This window comes from Oncorhynchus clarkii, chromosome 10, assembly GCF_045791955.1.
Source record: "Oncorhynchus clarkii lewisi isolate Uvic-CL-2024 chromosome 10, UVic_Ocla_1.0, whole genome shotgun sequence".
Lineage (NCBI taxonomy): Eukaryota > Metazoa > Chordata > Actinopteri > Salmoniformes > Salmonidae > Oncorhynchus > Oncorhynchus clarkii.
The window spans coordinates 61,597,102-61,608,994 of record NC_092156.1 but is presented as its reverse complement, the minus strand read 5'-3'; the positions used below and the strand labels follow the sequence as shown (position 1 = coordinate 61,608,994).

The window sequence follows — 11,893 nt, the reverse complement described above, 5'->3', positions numbered from 1 at the left end:
TCTGATGGCCTTAAGATAGAAGCTGTTTTTCGGTCCCAGCTTTGATGGACCTGTACTGATCTCGCCTTCTGGATGATGGGGGGTGAACAGGCAGTGGCTCAGGTGGTTGATGTCCTTGATGATCTTTATGACCTTCTTGTGACATTGGGTGCTGTAGGTGTCCTGGAGGGCAGGTAGTTTGCTCCCGGTAATGCGTTTGGGCAGACTGCACCACCCTCTGGAGAGCCTTGCGGTTGCGGGCGGTGCAGTTGCCATACCAGGATGTGATACAGCCCGACAGGATGCTTTCAATTGTGCATCTGTAAAAATGTGTGAGGGTTTTAGGTGACGAGCCACATTTCTGAGGTTGAAAAGGCTCTGTTGTGCCTTGTTCACCACACTGTCTGTGTGAGTGGTTTATTTCAGCGATGTGTACGCCAAGGAACTTGAAGCTTTCCACCTTCTCCACTGCGGCCCTGTCGATGTAGATAGGGGGGTACACCCTCTGCTGTTTTCTGAAGTCCACGATAATCTCCTTTGTTTTGTTGACGTTGAGTGAGAGGTTGTTTTCCAGGCACCACACTCCGAGCCCTCACCTCCTCCCTGTAGGCTGTCTCGTCATCATTAGTAATCAAGCCTGCTACTGCTGTGTCGTCTGCAAACTTGATGATTGAGTTGGAGGCGTGCTTGGCCACACAGTCATGGGTGAACAGGGACTAGAGGAGGGGGGCTGAGCTCGCACCCTTGTGGGGCCCCAGTGTTGAGGATCAGCGGAGTGGAGGTGATGTTTCCTACCTTCACCACCTGGGGGCGGCCCGTCAGGAAGTCCAGGACCCAGTTGCACAGGGCGGGGTTCAGACCCAGGGCCTCGAGCTTAATGATGAGCTTGGAGGGTACTATGGTGTTGAATGCTGAGCTATAGTCAAACAGTATTTTTACATAGGTATTCCTCTTGTTCAGAGTGATGGCGATAGCATCGTCTGTAGATCTATTGGGGCGGTAAGCAAATTGAAGTGGGTCTTGGGTGGCAGGTAAGGTAAAGGTGATATGATCCTTGACTAGTCTCTCAAAGCACTTCTATATTACAGAGGTGAGTGCTACGGTGCGATAGTCATTTAGTTCAGTTACCTTAGCTTTCTTGGGAACTGGAACAATGATGGCCATCTTGAAGTATGTGGGGACAGCATACTGGGATAGGGAGAGATTGAATATGCCCGTAAACACACCAGCCAGCTGGTCTGCGCATGCTCTGAGAACGCAGCTAGGGATGCCATCTGGACTGGCATTCTTGCGAGGGTTAACACGTTTAAGCCCACAGTCCTTGGTAGCGGGCCTCGTCGGTGGCACTGTGTTATTCTCAAAGCGTGCAAAGAATGTGTTTAGCCTGTCCGGAAGCAAGACGTCCGTCTCTGCGACGTGGCTGGTTTTCCTTTTGTTGTCCCTGCCACATACGTCTTGTGTCTGGGCCATTGAATTGAGACTCCGCTTCATCTCTATACTGACGTTTGGCTTGTTTGATTGCCTTGCGGAGTGAATAACTACACTGTTTATATTCTGCCATATTACAAGTCGCCTTGTTATTGTTAAATGCGGTGAATGCTACCATCTATCCACGGTTTCTGGTTAGGGTAGGTTTTAATAGTCAGTGGGTACTACATCCCCTATACACTTGAACTCAGTCACCATATCTGCGTATGCGTCTAGATTATTTTCACATGCTACCCGGAACAAATCCCAGTGCACGTGGTCAAAACAATCCTGAAGCGTGGATCCCGATTGGTCAGACTAGTGTTGAATAGTACGACGCACGGGCACTTCCTGTTTGAGTTTTTGCCTATAGGACGGGAGGAGCTAAATGGAACCGTGGTCAGATTTGCCGAAATGAGGGCGGGGGAGGGCCTTGTAAGCATCCCAGAAGTTTTAATAGCAATGGTCGAGAGTCTTAGTGGGACAGTCAATATGTTGATAGAAGTTTGGCAGCCTAGTCCTCAGATTTGCTTTGTTAAAATCCCTAGCAACAATAAATGCAGTGTCAAGATATGTGGTTTCCAGTTTGCATAAAGTCACCCTCTAAAAGAGCCTTACGGTCCGCGGCGGTGGAGTTGCGTACCAGGCTGTGATGCAGCCCGACAGTATGCTCTCGGTGTGCACAGAGGAATTTGAAGTTATTGACCGGCCCCATTGATGATGATGGGCGTGTCCAGCCTGGTTCCCCCTGAAGTCCACAATGATCTCCTTTGTTTTGCTAACGTTGAGGGAGAGGTTGTTTACCTGGCACCACTCCGTCAGAGTGCCTACCTCCTCTCTGTAGGCTCGTCGTTGATCAGGCCTACTACTGTCACTTCATCAGCTAACTTGGAGTTGGAACTGTGTCAGTCCATGCAGTCTTGGATATACAGGAGGGGACTAAGGACACCCTTGTGCGGCCCTCATGTTGAGGATCAGTGGCAAGGAGCTAATGTTGCCTACCTTCATCACCTGGGGGCGGCCCGTCAGGATGTCCAGGACCCAGGTCCATATGGAGGAGTTCAGACCCAGGGCAGTGAGATTTTTAATGAGCTTATTGGCACTATGGTATTGAAGGCTGAATGTTAGTCAATCGATGAACAGCATCCTCACATATCCATTCCTTTTGTCAAGGTGGGTAAGGGCAGTGTGCAGTGCAATGGCGATTACGTCGTCCTTGGATCTGTCAGGGCGGTATGCGAATTGGAGAGGTCGAGTGTGTCGGGAAGGGAGTAGGTGATGTGGTCTTTGTTGTTACTTTCCCTTTCTTGGGCATGGGGATGATAGTGGACAGATTGAAGCTGGTAGAGAGGGCTGTAATCATTGGTTGACGCGAAAAGAAAAAAAACAATGGCGGCGGCAACACGACCCACCATCGGATTACCAAAAATGTATAGAGTATAGAGGCCTGAGCTAGAGATTGAAAATGTCAGCACATGGTCTGAGGGTGCGGCTTGAGATGCTGTCTGTGCCGGCAGCAATGCGAGAGTTAACACGTTTTGAAGGACTTACATACATACTCAGTGGAGACTGTGTGTAGCTCATTGTGCTCGACTCTTGAGAAAAGGGTCTTTAGCTCGTCTGGTAGGGTGGCGTTGGTGACCGTGATGTGGCTTGATTTATTTTTGTAATCCGTGATTGTTAGGAGACCCTTCCACATACGCCTCATGTCCGACCCATTGAATTGCTTCTTCACTTTGTCCCTGTACTTGTTTCGCCATCTTGATCAATCTGTACTGTTAAACCAAACTATTGTTTTTTAAATCAATCGACGATTGTGCACCCCAATACATAGACATGCTTTTGAGTTATGTACCCAGTAGGTCCCTCACATTCTCTGGCACTGGCCTTTTTAACTATCCCAAATCCTAGGACCAAGACGCAGCTTTTGGTTCTATGCCCCCTGCCCCTGGAATAGCCTGCCAGAGAACCCGAGGGCGGCCGAAACTGTGGACATATTTTAGAGATCTTAAAACACACCTTTTTAGCTTTGCTTTTCCTTAGGGTGCTTTTTAGTCGTTCAGTTTTTGTTATTCTTTTGTTTTGTTATCCTCATGTTTGTTGTGTAATAAATATTTCAGTTTTCATTTTCATAGTTTTTGTTTTTTCCTGTGAAGCTCAGAGCATCGCATTCATGTCTGAAATCTGCTATATAAATAAAGCTTGATTTGATTCTAAAAGTCAAAAGTATTCCCACAGAACAATGAGACCAATATTTCACTGGATGTATAAATGTGAAGCATCCACTTGGCGTTTCCACTCACTACCAAATATGTTAGAAGAAGCCCAGTGGCCGGCAGTGGGAGAAGATGGATGTTGGCAGACGTTCTGCAAAATGTTCTCATCTACGAAACATTTGATCTCAATACAGTTTTCTGTTCCAAACATAGTGGACTTAAGTATTGTAGTTGTTACCCTTTGCCAAAGTATTAAAAATGGCATTGTTCAGGAGTGCAAGGGCAAATTGAGTTATTGTAGGCGTTCCCTAATGGTAAAATGCAAATACATGCTGAACACGCCAGCTCGTGCTTGTTCTGCCCATTGGAAATGACAGTCCTGGATTAGTTATAAACATTTTTGGTAATCCGACGGTGGGTAGTGTTGCCGCCGCCATTGTTTTTTTGCGTCAATAAGAGGTGACGAGGAGTTGGGTCTGTTTTCAGTATGCATGTTGAAGGGGGTGTGTCATCTATCATAATTCACTTCCGTAAGGTTTACTCAAATGATGAGGGAACCGTCCCTTCACCTTGTTTTGGTATAACATCTTTGGTCTGACAGAAGTTTATAATGCATTGTATGACGTCAACAAACATGGCTTAGCATTAGCTCATCAGTACAACCTTCAAAGAAGTATTATACATGCAATTTATGCAAAAATCGAATGCATGATGTCACCAGTAAATTCATTAACTATTACCACACAAACCATTTTCTGATGATTTATTGATACAAGTGGCACGTGCCAGCAGTCAATCACGTAATTAGTCTGACACCTAATCAGCCATTCAGTCTTGTTTATGTATGTAGCTAGTGGGCTAAGCTGTAGCATTAGCAATATCTTTCAAAAGGAGACAACTCACAAATGTGGAAATTCTGACAGTGAGTCTGAAAATCAGATTCTGATGCTGAGGATCTGCTTCCCATCCTTGTGGCCATTGATAACCCTAAATCTGAGGACCCCTTGCCCACCGACAAAGTCCCATGCCCCTCTGAAGATGCTGGTGGTGATGGAGGCAGACCGACGAAGATGAAGTACAAGAGGTCTGTGGTAGCTGGAAGGCCGCGAGCCATTTCACCACTCCTGGCACTGCTGTTTGCTTATATGAGTCCCAGTCTGGAGTGCAAAGACCCTTGCCATTGAGACGTCCATATCCTCTCCGCTGTCTATACAGCGGCATTGTCAGCCACAGGGAAGGTGGACCACCTGATGGGATCAAACCAGACTGAACTTGACTAACCTCAAAATGGGGGCAGTGGATAAGACAGACATGATAATCAGCTTTGTGGAATGTGCTCGGAAGACTACCAAGTGGTATAAAATCTTTTTCCATCTGACACTGCTGTCCTCAATGGCCACATAGTTCACCACCAGATAACAGGTGAGATTATTGAACAAGGTTTTATTTGTAGTAATTAGACATACTTTAATTTTAGAATTGAACTGACTCTCTCACCCACCTCTCCACTCCCTCATCCTCCCTACTCCCCCATAGGTGAGGTCATTACCTACCAAAAGTACAGAGAGAACCTCCACTGGGGGCTGTCCTGCTGTAGACAATCCCCTACGCCTCACCGCAAGGCATTCTTTCAAACTGCTGCTCAAGACAGTCGCACATGGAGGCACTGCAAATCTGACTGTCTGGCACCATGAGAAGGAAGCAGAGGTTGTTGACAAAGTACACGTGTTCAGCTTGTGACACACCCCTGTGTCGTACCGTACACTCAAGCACTATTTAGCACATTTGCAGCAATGACTAACTGACATGCCATGATACTATGACTTTTGGGGTGGATGGGTGGGAATGCAGTTCAAATCACTACATGAATATTGAAATATGGGTTATGCATATTAATAAGTTGTCAGTCTTTTCTTTCTGTTTTTTCCCCAAGCAAAGGAGTGTCTGTTTAAAGGAGTGTCTGTTTAAACTGTATGTTGCTAGCATACAAAAGCTGGCCTCAATCGTCAGCGGCAAATTATGTTTGTGTGTGGCACAGAATAAAGAGGAATTATTACTAAATTACAATACAGCATCAGGATATAGCAATAAAACAATTAAAGTAGTAACATAACCCTGCTATAAAAGTAATAAATTGCATTGACAAAATCACAAATATGAATAACAGTAACTGTTGAGCTCCACAAGGAGGCAGGGCCCAGCAGAGCTAAAATACACAGGCCACGAGGCCAGGGCAGCTTCAAAGGATACAACACAAGCGAATACTTCTCCTTGTGGAGTGCAACAGCAGCATTGTTTTACAAAGATAATAGAAGAATGTAGCTAGTAACATAAGCACAATTGAGTAGAACACCATAAAGGTTAAGAAATTAAGTTCCTTGCGTGTCCACGGTTATAAAGGAATGCACACAGAATACATTATGCTCCATACATATATATATATATACACGGTGTGCTACAGTAGAAACGACAACACGATACACAAACTATAATGTAATAAGTCACTTACTTTGATAGAAATGCACACATGTCCAAAGTTATTATTTGTAAGGAAAACAACAATGAAGGTAATTCAGGCGTCAGGAGGAAAAAGTTAGCATTTCTTTTCTGATCGTAGATGCTCAAATGTCTGCATACGTGACCAGGGCAACACTGGGGAAGTGCTTGGGCTCTCATCAAAGAGAGAAATTTGTCCGGTTCATCGTAGTGCCTCAAACGTAAATTCTCCGACACAGTGAAATGGGATACTTTATGTGAATTAATAAGGAATTGGAACACACCTCAATTCAAACTGTTTGAAAATTATTTGAAATTGGCCAGTTGAAACACAGCCTATAGATAATTAGCAGGCAGCGTGGGTTAAAACCTTTTAGGGATAGGGGGCAGCATTTTCACTTTGGATGAATTGCGTGCCCATTAAAAAAAAAATGGCAACAGATCATTTGTTCCTTCGACATGGAGGGATCTTTGTGTCGGTAAAATTAATAACACAGGAAATGCCAGTGAAAACGCTTTATGTGCAAATAATTATATAATAACCGGCATATCTAAGTAAATTTGGAGTCACGCGATGATATGGTGTGTGGTCCTCCCACTATGACTTGAGAAACCATGCAGTTTATTAGGCTTCAGAGGAAATATGTTGTGAAAGTGCATGGTGATGAGCTTGATGCTGCGACATGATGATCGATAATTGACTGCCTTTTGACAAATATATTCGCTGTTATCCATAATAATCTCATCATGTAGACTAGACAAGCCACAGCCTACCCGTATTGTATCTGCGAGCTGTTGGCTAGAGCGCAGGTGCCAAGACCAAATTAGACACATTTGCTGTTTATGACAAAACTATCAGTAGAGTTGAAAATGCGATGGAAACACATTGAACTTTTATATTTTTATTTGGTACATGAAAACTTGAATCGAAAAAGTACATTTTGGGTGCACTACGTCATCACGCACTGATTTGATGGAAACATTTCTGGTGGGAAAACGTGCACATTGTTTTTATGCAGATTTGAGAATATTCCATTGAAAATCTGTTGCCAATTGGGATGGAAACCTAGCTAGTGAATGCATTCTGATATCACGCGCATAACCAAAAAACTCACGCTGGGGGGTTAATGCAGCATTTGATCTAAATGTCAGAAGCTATCAAGTTAAATTATTTTCTATTTTACAGAGTAGAATGGTTTTTCTGCTGGTGTATCCTGAGGTAGCTCCTCTCTGAGAACCTCTTCCCGCAATGCCTACAGGCGAATGGCCTCTCTCCCGTGTGGACCTTCAGGTGCATCTTCAGGTTGCCAGCCAGGGCGAAGCGCATGTGACACTGGGTACAACTGTAGGGTTTCTCCCCTGTGTGGACCCTCTGGTGCCTCTTCAGGTCACCAGCCTGGGAGAACCTCTTCTCACACTGGGGGCAGCTGAAGGGTTTCTCCCCTGTGTGGACCCTCTGGTGCCTCTTCAGGTCACCAGCCTGGGCGAAGCTCATGTGACACTGGGTACAGCTGAAGGGTTTCACACCTGTGTGGACTCTCTGGTGGATCTCCACCTTCTGGGGGCAACTGAAGCCTTTGTTACAGAACATGCAGAGGAACCGTTTCTCTTTACTATTGCCTGATGTTGCTCCCCCTCCCCGAGCCTTGGCCCTTTGGTCATTTGAGTTCAATACCTGATCGAAAAGAACGCAGCCTTGTGAATCGGAAGGTGTCGTCGACGTGGGCACTGGGTCGCGATCCCTGAATGCGTGTAAAGGGGAGTGGGTGGCACCATTTCGATTCGTCTCTAAGCTTCCCCTGTAATCTAAGAAAACTCTGCCCTGTGAGTGTCCGTCTCCCAGGAGACTATCTGCACTCCATGTGGGAGGAGCGTCGCCCTCCACTTTCACCTCATCTACCACTATAGCCTCCCCTTTCTTATCTTGGCTCCCTTCAGAGTATACACTACTACTGTACCGGTTCCATTCCACTCTAGACAGATCAGTCTGTGTCTCTAAACCCAAGGGCATGTTGCCAGGGCCCAACTCTGTATTGTAAGAACAAGACGGATCATTGACAGTCTCTGACGCATCACCCAAGTCCAGATGGGAATGAACCGTCCTCGGGCTTGGGTTATCGTAAAGTAAATACTCTGAGCCAGGAGCAGGACAGCCCAGTGGCCCCTGCCCCAGTCTCTCTGGGTCTGATCTGTGGTCAGATCCTGTGTGTAAGATCCTTTGTGTTACAGTTAAAGTCTCGTTGTCTGTCTCTGACTTGAGGACGGCGTTCGGCATTCCACTGACCTCCGTGATTCTGCATTGGGTCGCGGCAGCAGTCGCAAGGTCCTCTGTGGCTACAGATGGCGCCACTCCAGCCGCTGCTCCAGTCTGAATGTCTCTGCTGTGTTGTGGGTCCTCTCCTTCAGTCCTCTCCTGCTTGACCAGAGACAATCCTTCAAGACCTGCAGCCTCTGCATCTGCAGACTGACACAAGAAGAGAGGAGGTTATTACCGGTACATGAGTAGAAATGGATAACAATGTCTTGGGAAGTCTCACAAGCTCCCCTATGGCAGATAAATGAGGATGTAAGCAAGTGAATAGCTGAGGGGAGCCTTTCTGAAATAAACAGGCCACATTTGATGTACTGTGATGTTTTATGTCACACTATGACAAAGACATGCTGGGTTGAGGTTCCACTCACCTCAATTGCTATGTTTTGTTCATCTCTCCACACGTTATGTCCCGCTGGCTTCACAAAGCTCCTGTCGCCTCCAGTGAGATGTCCTTCACCTGAGAGTGATTGGGGGAAAGGGTGTTTAGGTAAAGCTCACGCTATATTGTACACTATTGACAGACACTGTGTCCGAATACCCATACTTGCGTCCTAAATAGTAGGCCATAATGTGAAAATAGAACGTTTTATAGTATGTGAATTTTCTAAAATCGAGTGCTTTAAATGCCAGGATGCTATACTCATTTCGGCTCTTCATCTTGTAGAATTCGCTGCACACTTCAGGAATTTTTCAGCCACAGTGCATTGGAAGAGGGGGAATAGTGAAGCTTCTGCGGTAGTGTTCAAATCTAAGTAGTTTTTGTTTTCCTTGAAATGATTACGAATGTATCATTGTGATGTTACACCTTTGAAAACAGATCTGCTGTCTGCCGTGCCTTTCAATAGCGTGTGACTGCGGTCCGCAATTCGGGGAGTTCCTGCATGTGGGCATTGCAGGAACCCCCTCCTCCCCCCCTAGATCATCCCATTGGATCCTGCATGAACGCCCCCCCATCGAGCATCCCATTGATATTCTGGATATCCCCTGATTGTTTATGTAATTACAATGTCGGTCAAAAGGGAAATAAATGTATAGGCTAATTGACATCATTCAAATCAATTGGAGGTGTACCTGTGGATGTATTTCAAGGCCTACCTTCAAACTTAGTGCCTCTTTGCTTGACATCATGGGAAAATCAAAAGAAAATAACAAAAAAAAAAAACATTTTAGACCTCCACAAGTCTGGGTCATCCTTGGGAGAAATTTCCAAATTTTCAAATCTGGCTTGTCTACAACTTACTTAGACGGCATACTGTGTACTAATCATACTACATTCTCTTTAGAACTACTGTTTAGTAAAAACAAATTCAGTAACCAACAAATACCAACATACTAGGCACATCTATAATGAGAATGTGCCATCTAATACGCAATTGCGCCATTTCCAGCCATTCTTTCATTTCGGTAGCACATCCCCATATTTAAAACTGCAACATGTAACTTTTTGTGGACTGACAAAATTCACATAGAAATGTGTTATAGATCTGTCACTCATTGAAAGCAAGTCTAAGAAGCGGTGGATCTGTTTTATGTTTCATTTCTATGCTTCCCATTCTTAAGTTGAGTTTTTGCATCTTTTGCTTTAAACAGCTGAAAATACAATAGTTTTGGTTATGGAAAATATATTTAACATCGGTTTAGATGGTACAATGATTCTCTACACAATGAATGCTTGTTTTGTCACAAACTGAAATTGGGCGAACTATTAGAATTTTAGCAACCAGGAAATGGAGGCGCGATTTCTGCATATTGCACCTTTAATTAATCAGCAGATGTAAAACACATGGGAGTCTTCCTCAAAAGTCTACAGTGAATTCTACTAGATGAAATGCCGACATGAGTATAACATACTAGCATTTGCTGTCCAGTGTAGTAGCTCAGTTGGTAGAACATGGCACTTGTAACGCCAGGGTTGTGGGTTGGATTCCCACGGGCGTCCAGTACAACAAAAAAAGTATAAATAAGTAGGCACTCACTACTGTAAATCGTCAACAAAAATGGTAGGTTTAAATCAAACTCGATTTTTGAAAATGTACATACTAAAAACGTTCTAAAAACGTACCTAAAATGCCTATTCTGACATAATCTTTGTGCAAGAGTATTTTGTTCTTAATTGACCTGCCTGGTAAAATAATTGCGATTTTTTATTTTTTTTTGCACCTATGTGGAATTTGTGGATTGCCTTCATAATAAAAGTCCGCACTTGAAAGTGAAGGAAACGGATGCATATTAAATAATCATGCCATATTTGGACTAGCTATTGCTGAACAATATTCGAATGTAATATAAATTAAACAAAATACGATAATTAATTTGACCCCCCCCCCAAAAAAGTTTTTAAATCACTGTGGATGTAAGTAGACTTGAATTGCATTGGTGCCTAATTCTATGCACTGTACAGCCTTACCCATGGATTCTGGGTCCATGAAATGGGGTATCAGCCCACTCAGTGATACCCACAAGACTTTACACACATATTAGTGTCAGATTTTATTGTGAGACCTCACTGAAATGAGCCACATTGCAATATAAAATGTCAATACATACAATAGGCTTTATAGTGAGGGGATTGTGTTAAAATAACTCATTGTTGTATTTAGTTGAATTGATGACATTCTGACATTGTCAGAATGATAAAAAATGAAAAAACGTTGCATGATCTATTCCAAATATGCCATGACTCCATTATTTGTATCCATTTGCATCACTTTCAATTGTGGTCTTTTACTTTGAAGGCGAAATGAAAGTTCCACTAGTGTGGCTAATCCTTATTGTGGCTAGCTTAACATAGGTCAGTATTGCGTACTATTCAAAAACTAACCAAGACACAAGTCTGAGTAACACATCTGAACACGTATGCAGAGGAGAACGGTGCAACAGCCCCGCACCCTCCACCTTCTGCAAAATGTACCTCTTGCCATTCCGCTGTATCGGTCGAGGATCTTGACACTACTGGGACGACTGGCGAGGACGCGCTCTCGTATTGTCCTCTCTGCGCGCTCCCGTGCCACCTTCAGTTCCAGTACCTGTAGTTTCCTCCGCAATCCCCTGTTTTCTTTCTGGCTTTGAGTTATTTCCAAACGAAACACTGCATACTCGTCGTCTACTAGTTTACAGATCTCTGACACGGCTGCATTCGCTAGCACCTCCATAATGGAGGCTATTTGAGTGTGAAAAACCATACAGTTAGCCATCGTTAGGTTAGCAGCTAGCTTGCGTTACCTAGTCTTTACTTCCAACGCGAAGTAAAGACTACCTGAGGTACATTTATGATGCTCGTATTTTGAGTTCCAATGTGTTAATAAACGTCTAAATAACAACAAAAACGCTAACGTGGAAATTGTAGTTGTTCACTACACTACTTCTGTTTCTTCGGGATCATGGTGTTCGCACGTTGTTTGTGCATGCCGCCACCTACTGT

The 11,893-nt window shown here is 44.3% G+C and overlaps 1 protein-coding gene across 1 annotated transcript; it reads right to left on the bottom strand.

Moving 5' to 3' along the window:
* Positions 1-4,411: 4,411 nt before the first annotated feature.
* Positions 4,412-11,893, bottom strand: LOC139418949 (uncharacterized). The gene is made up of 3 exons (XM_071168742.1): positions 11,384-11,893; positions 8,841-8,929; positions 4,412-8,622 (listed from the first exon to the last, which is right to left on the bottom strand). Exons 1-3 carry the CDS (start codon positions 11,664-11,666, stop codon positions 7,339-7,341), a joined length of 1,656 nt encoding a protein of 551 aa, XP_071024843.1. The 5' UTR covers positions 11,667-11,893; the 3' UTR covers positions 4,412-7,338.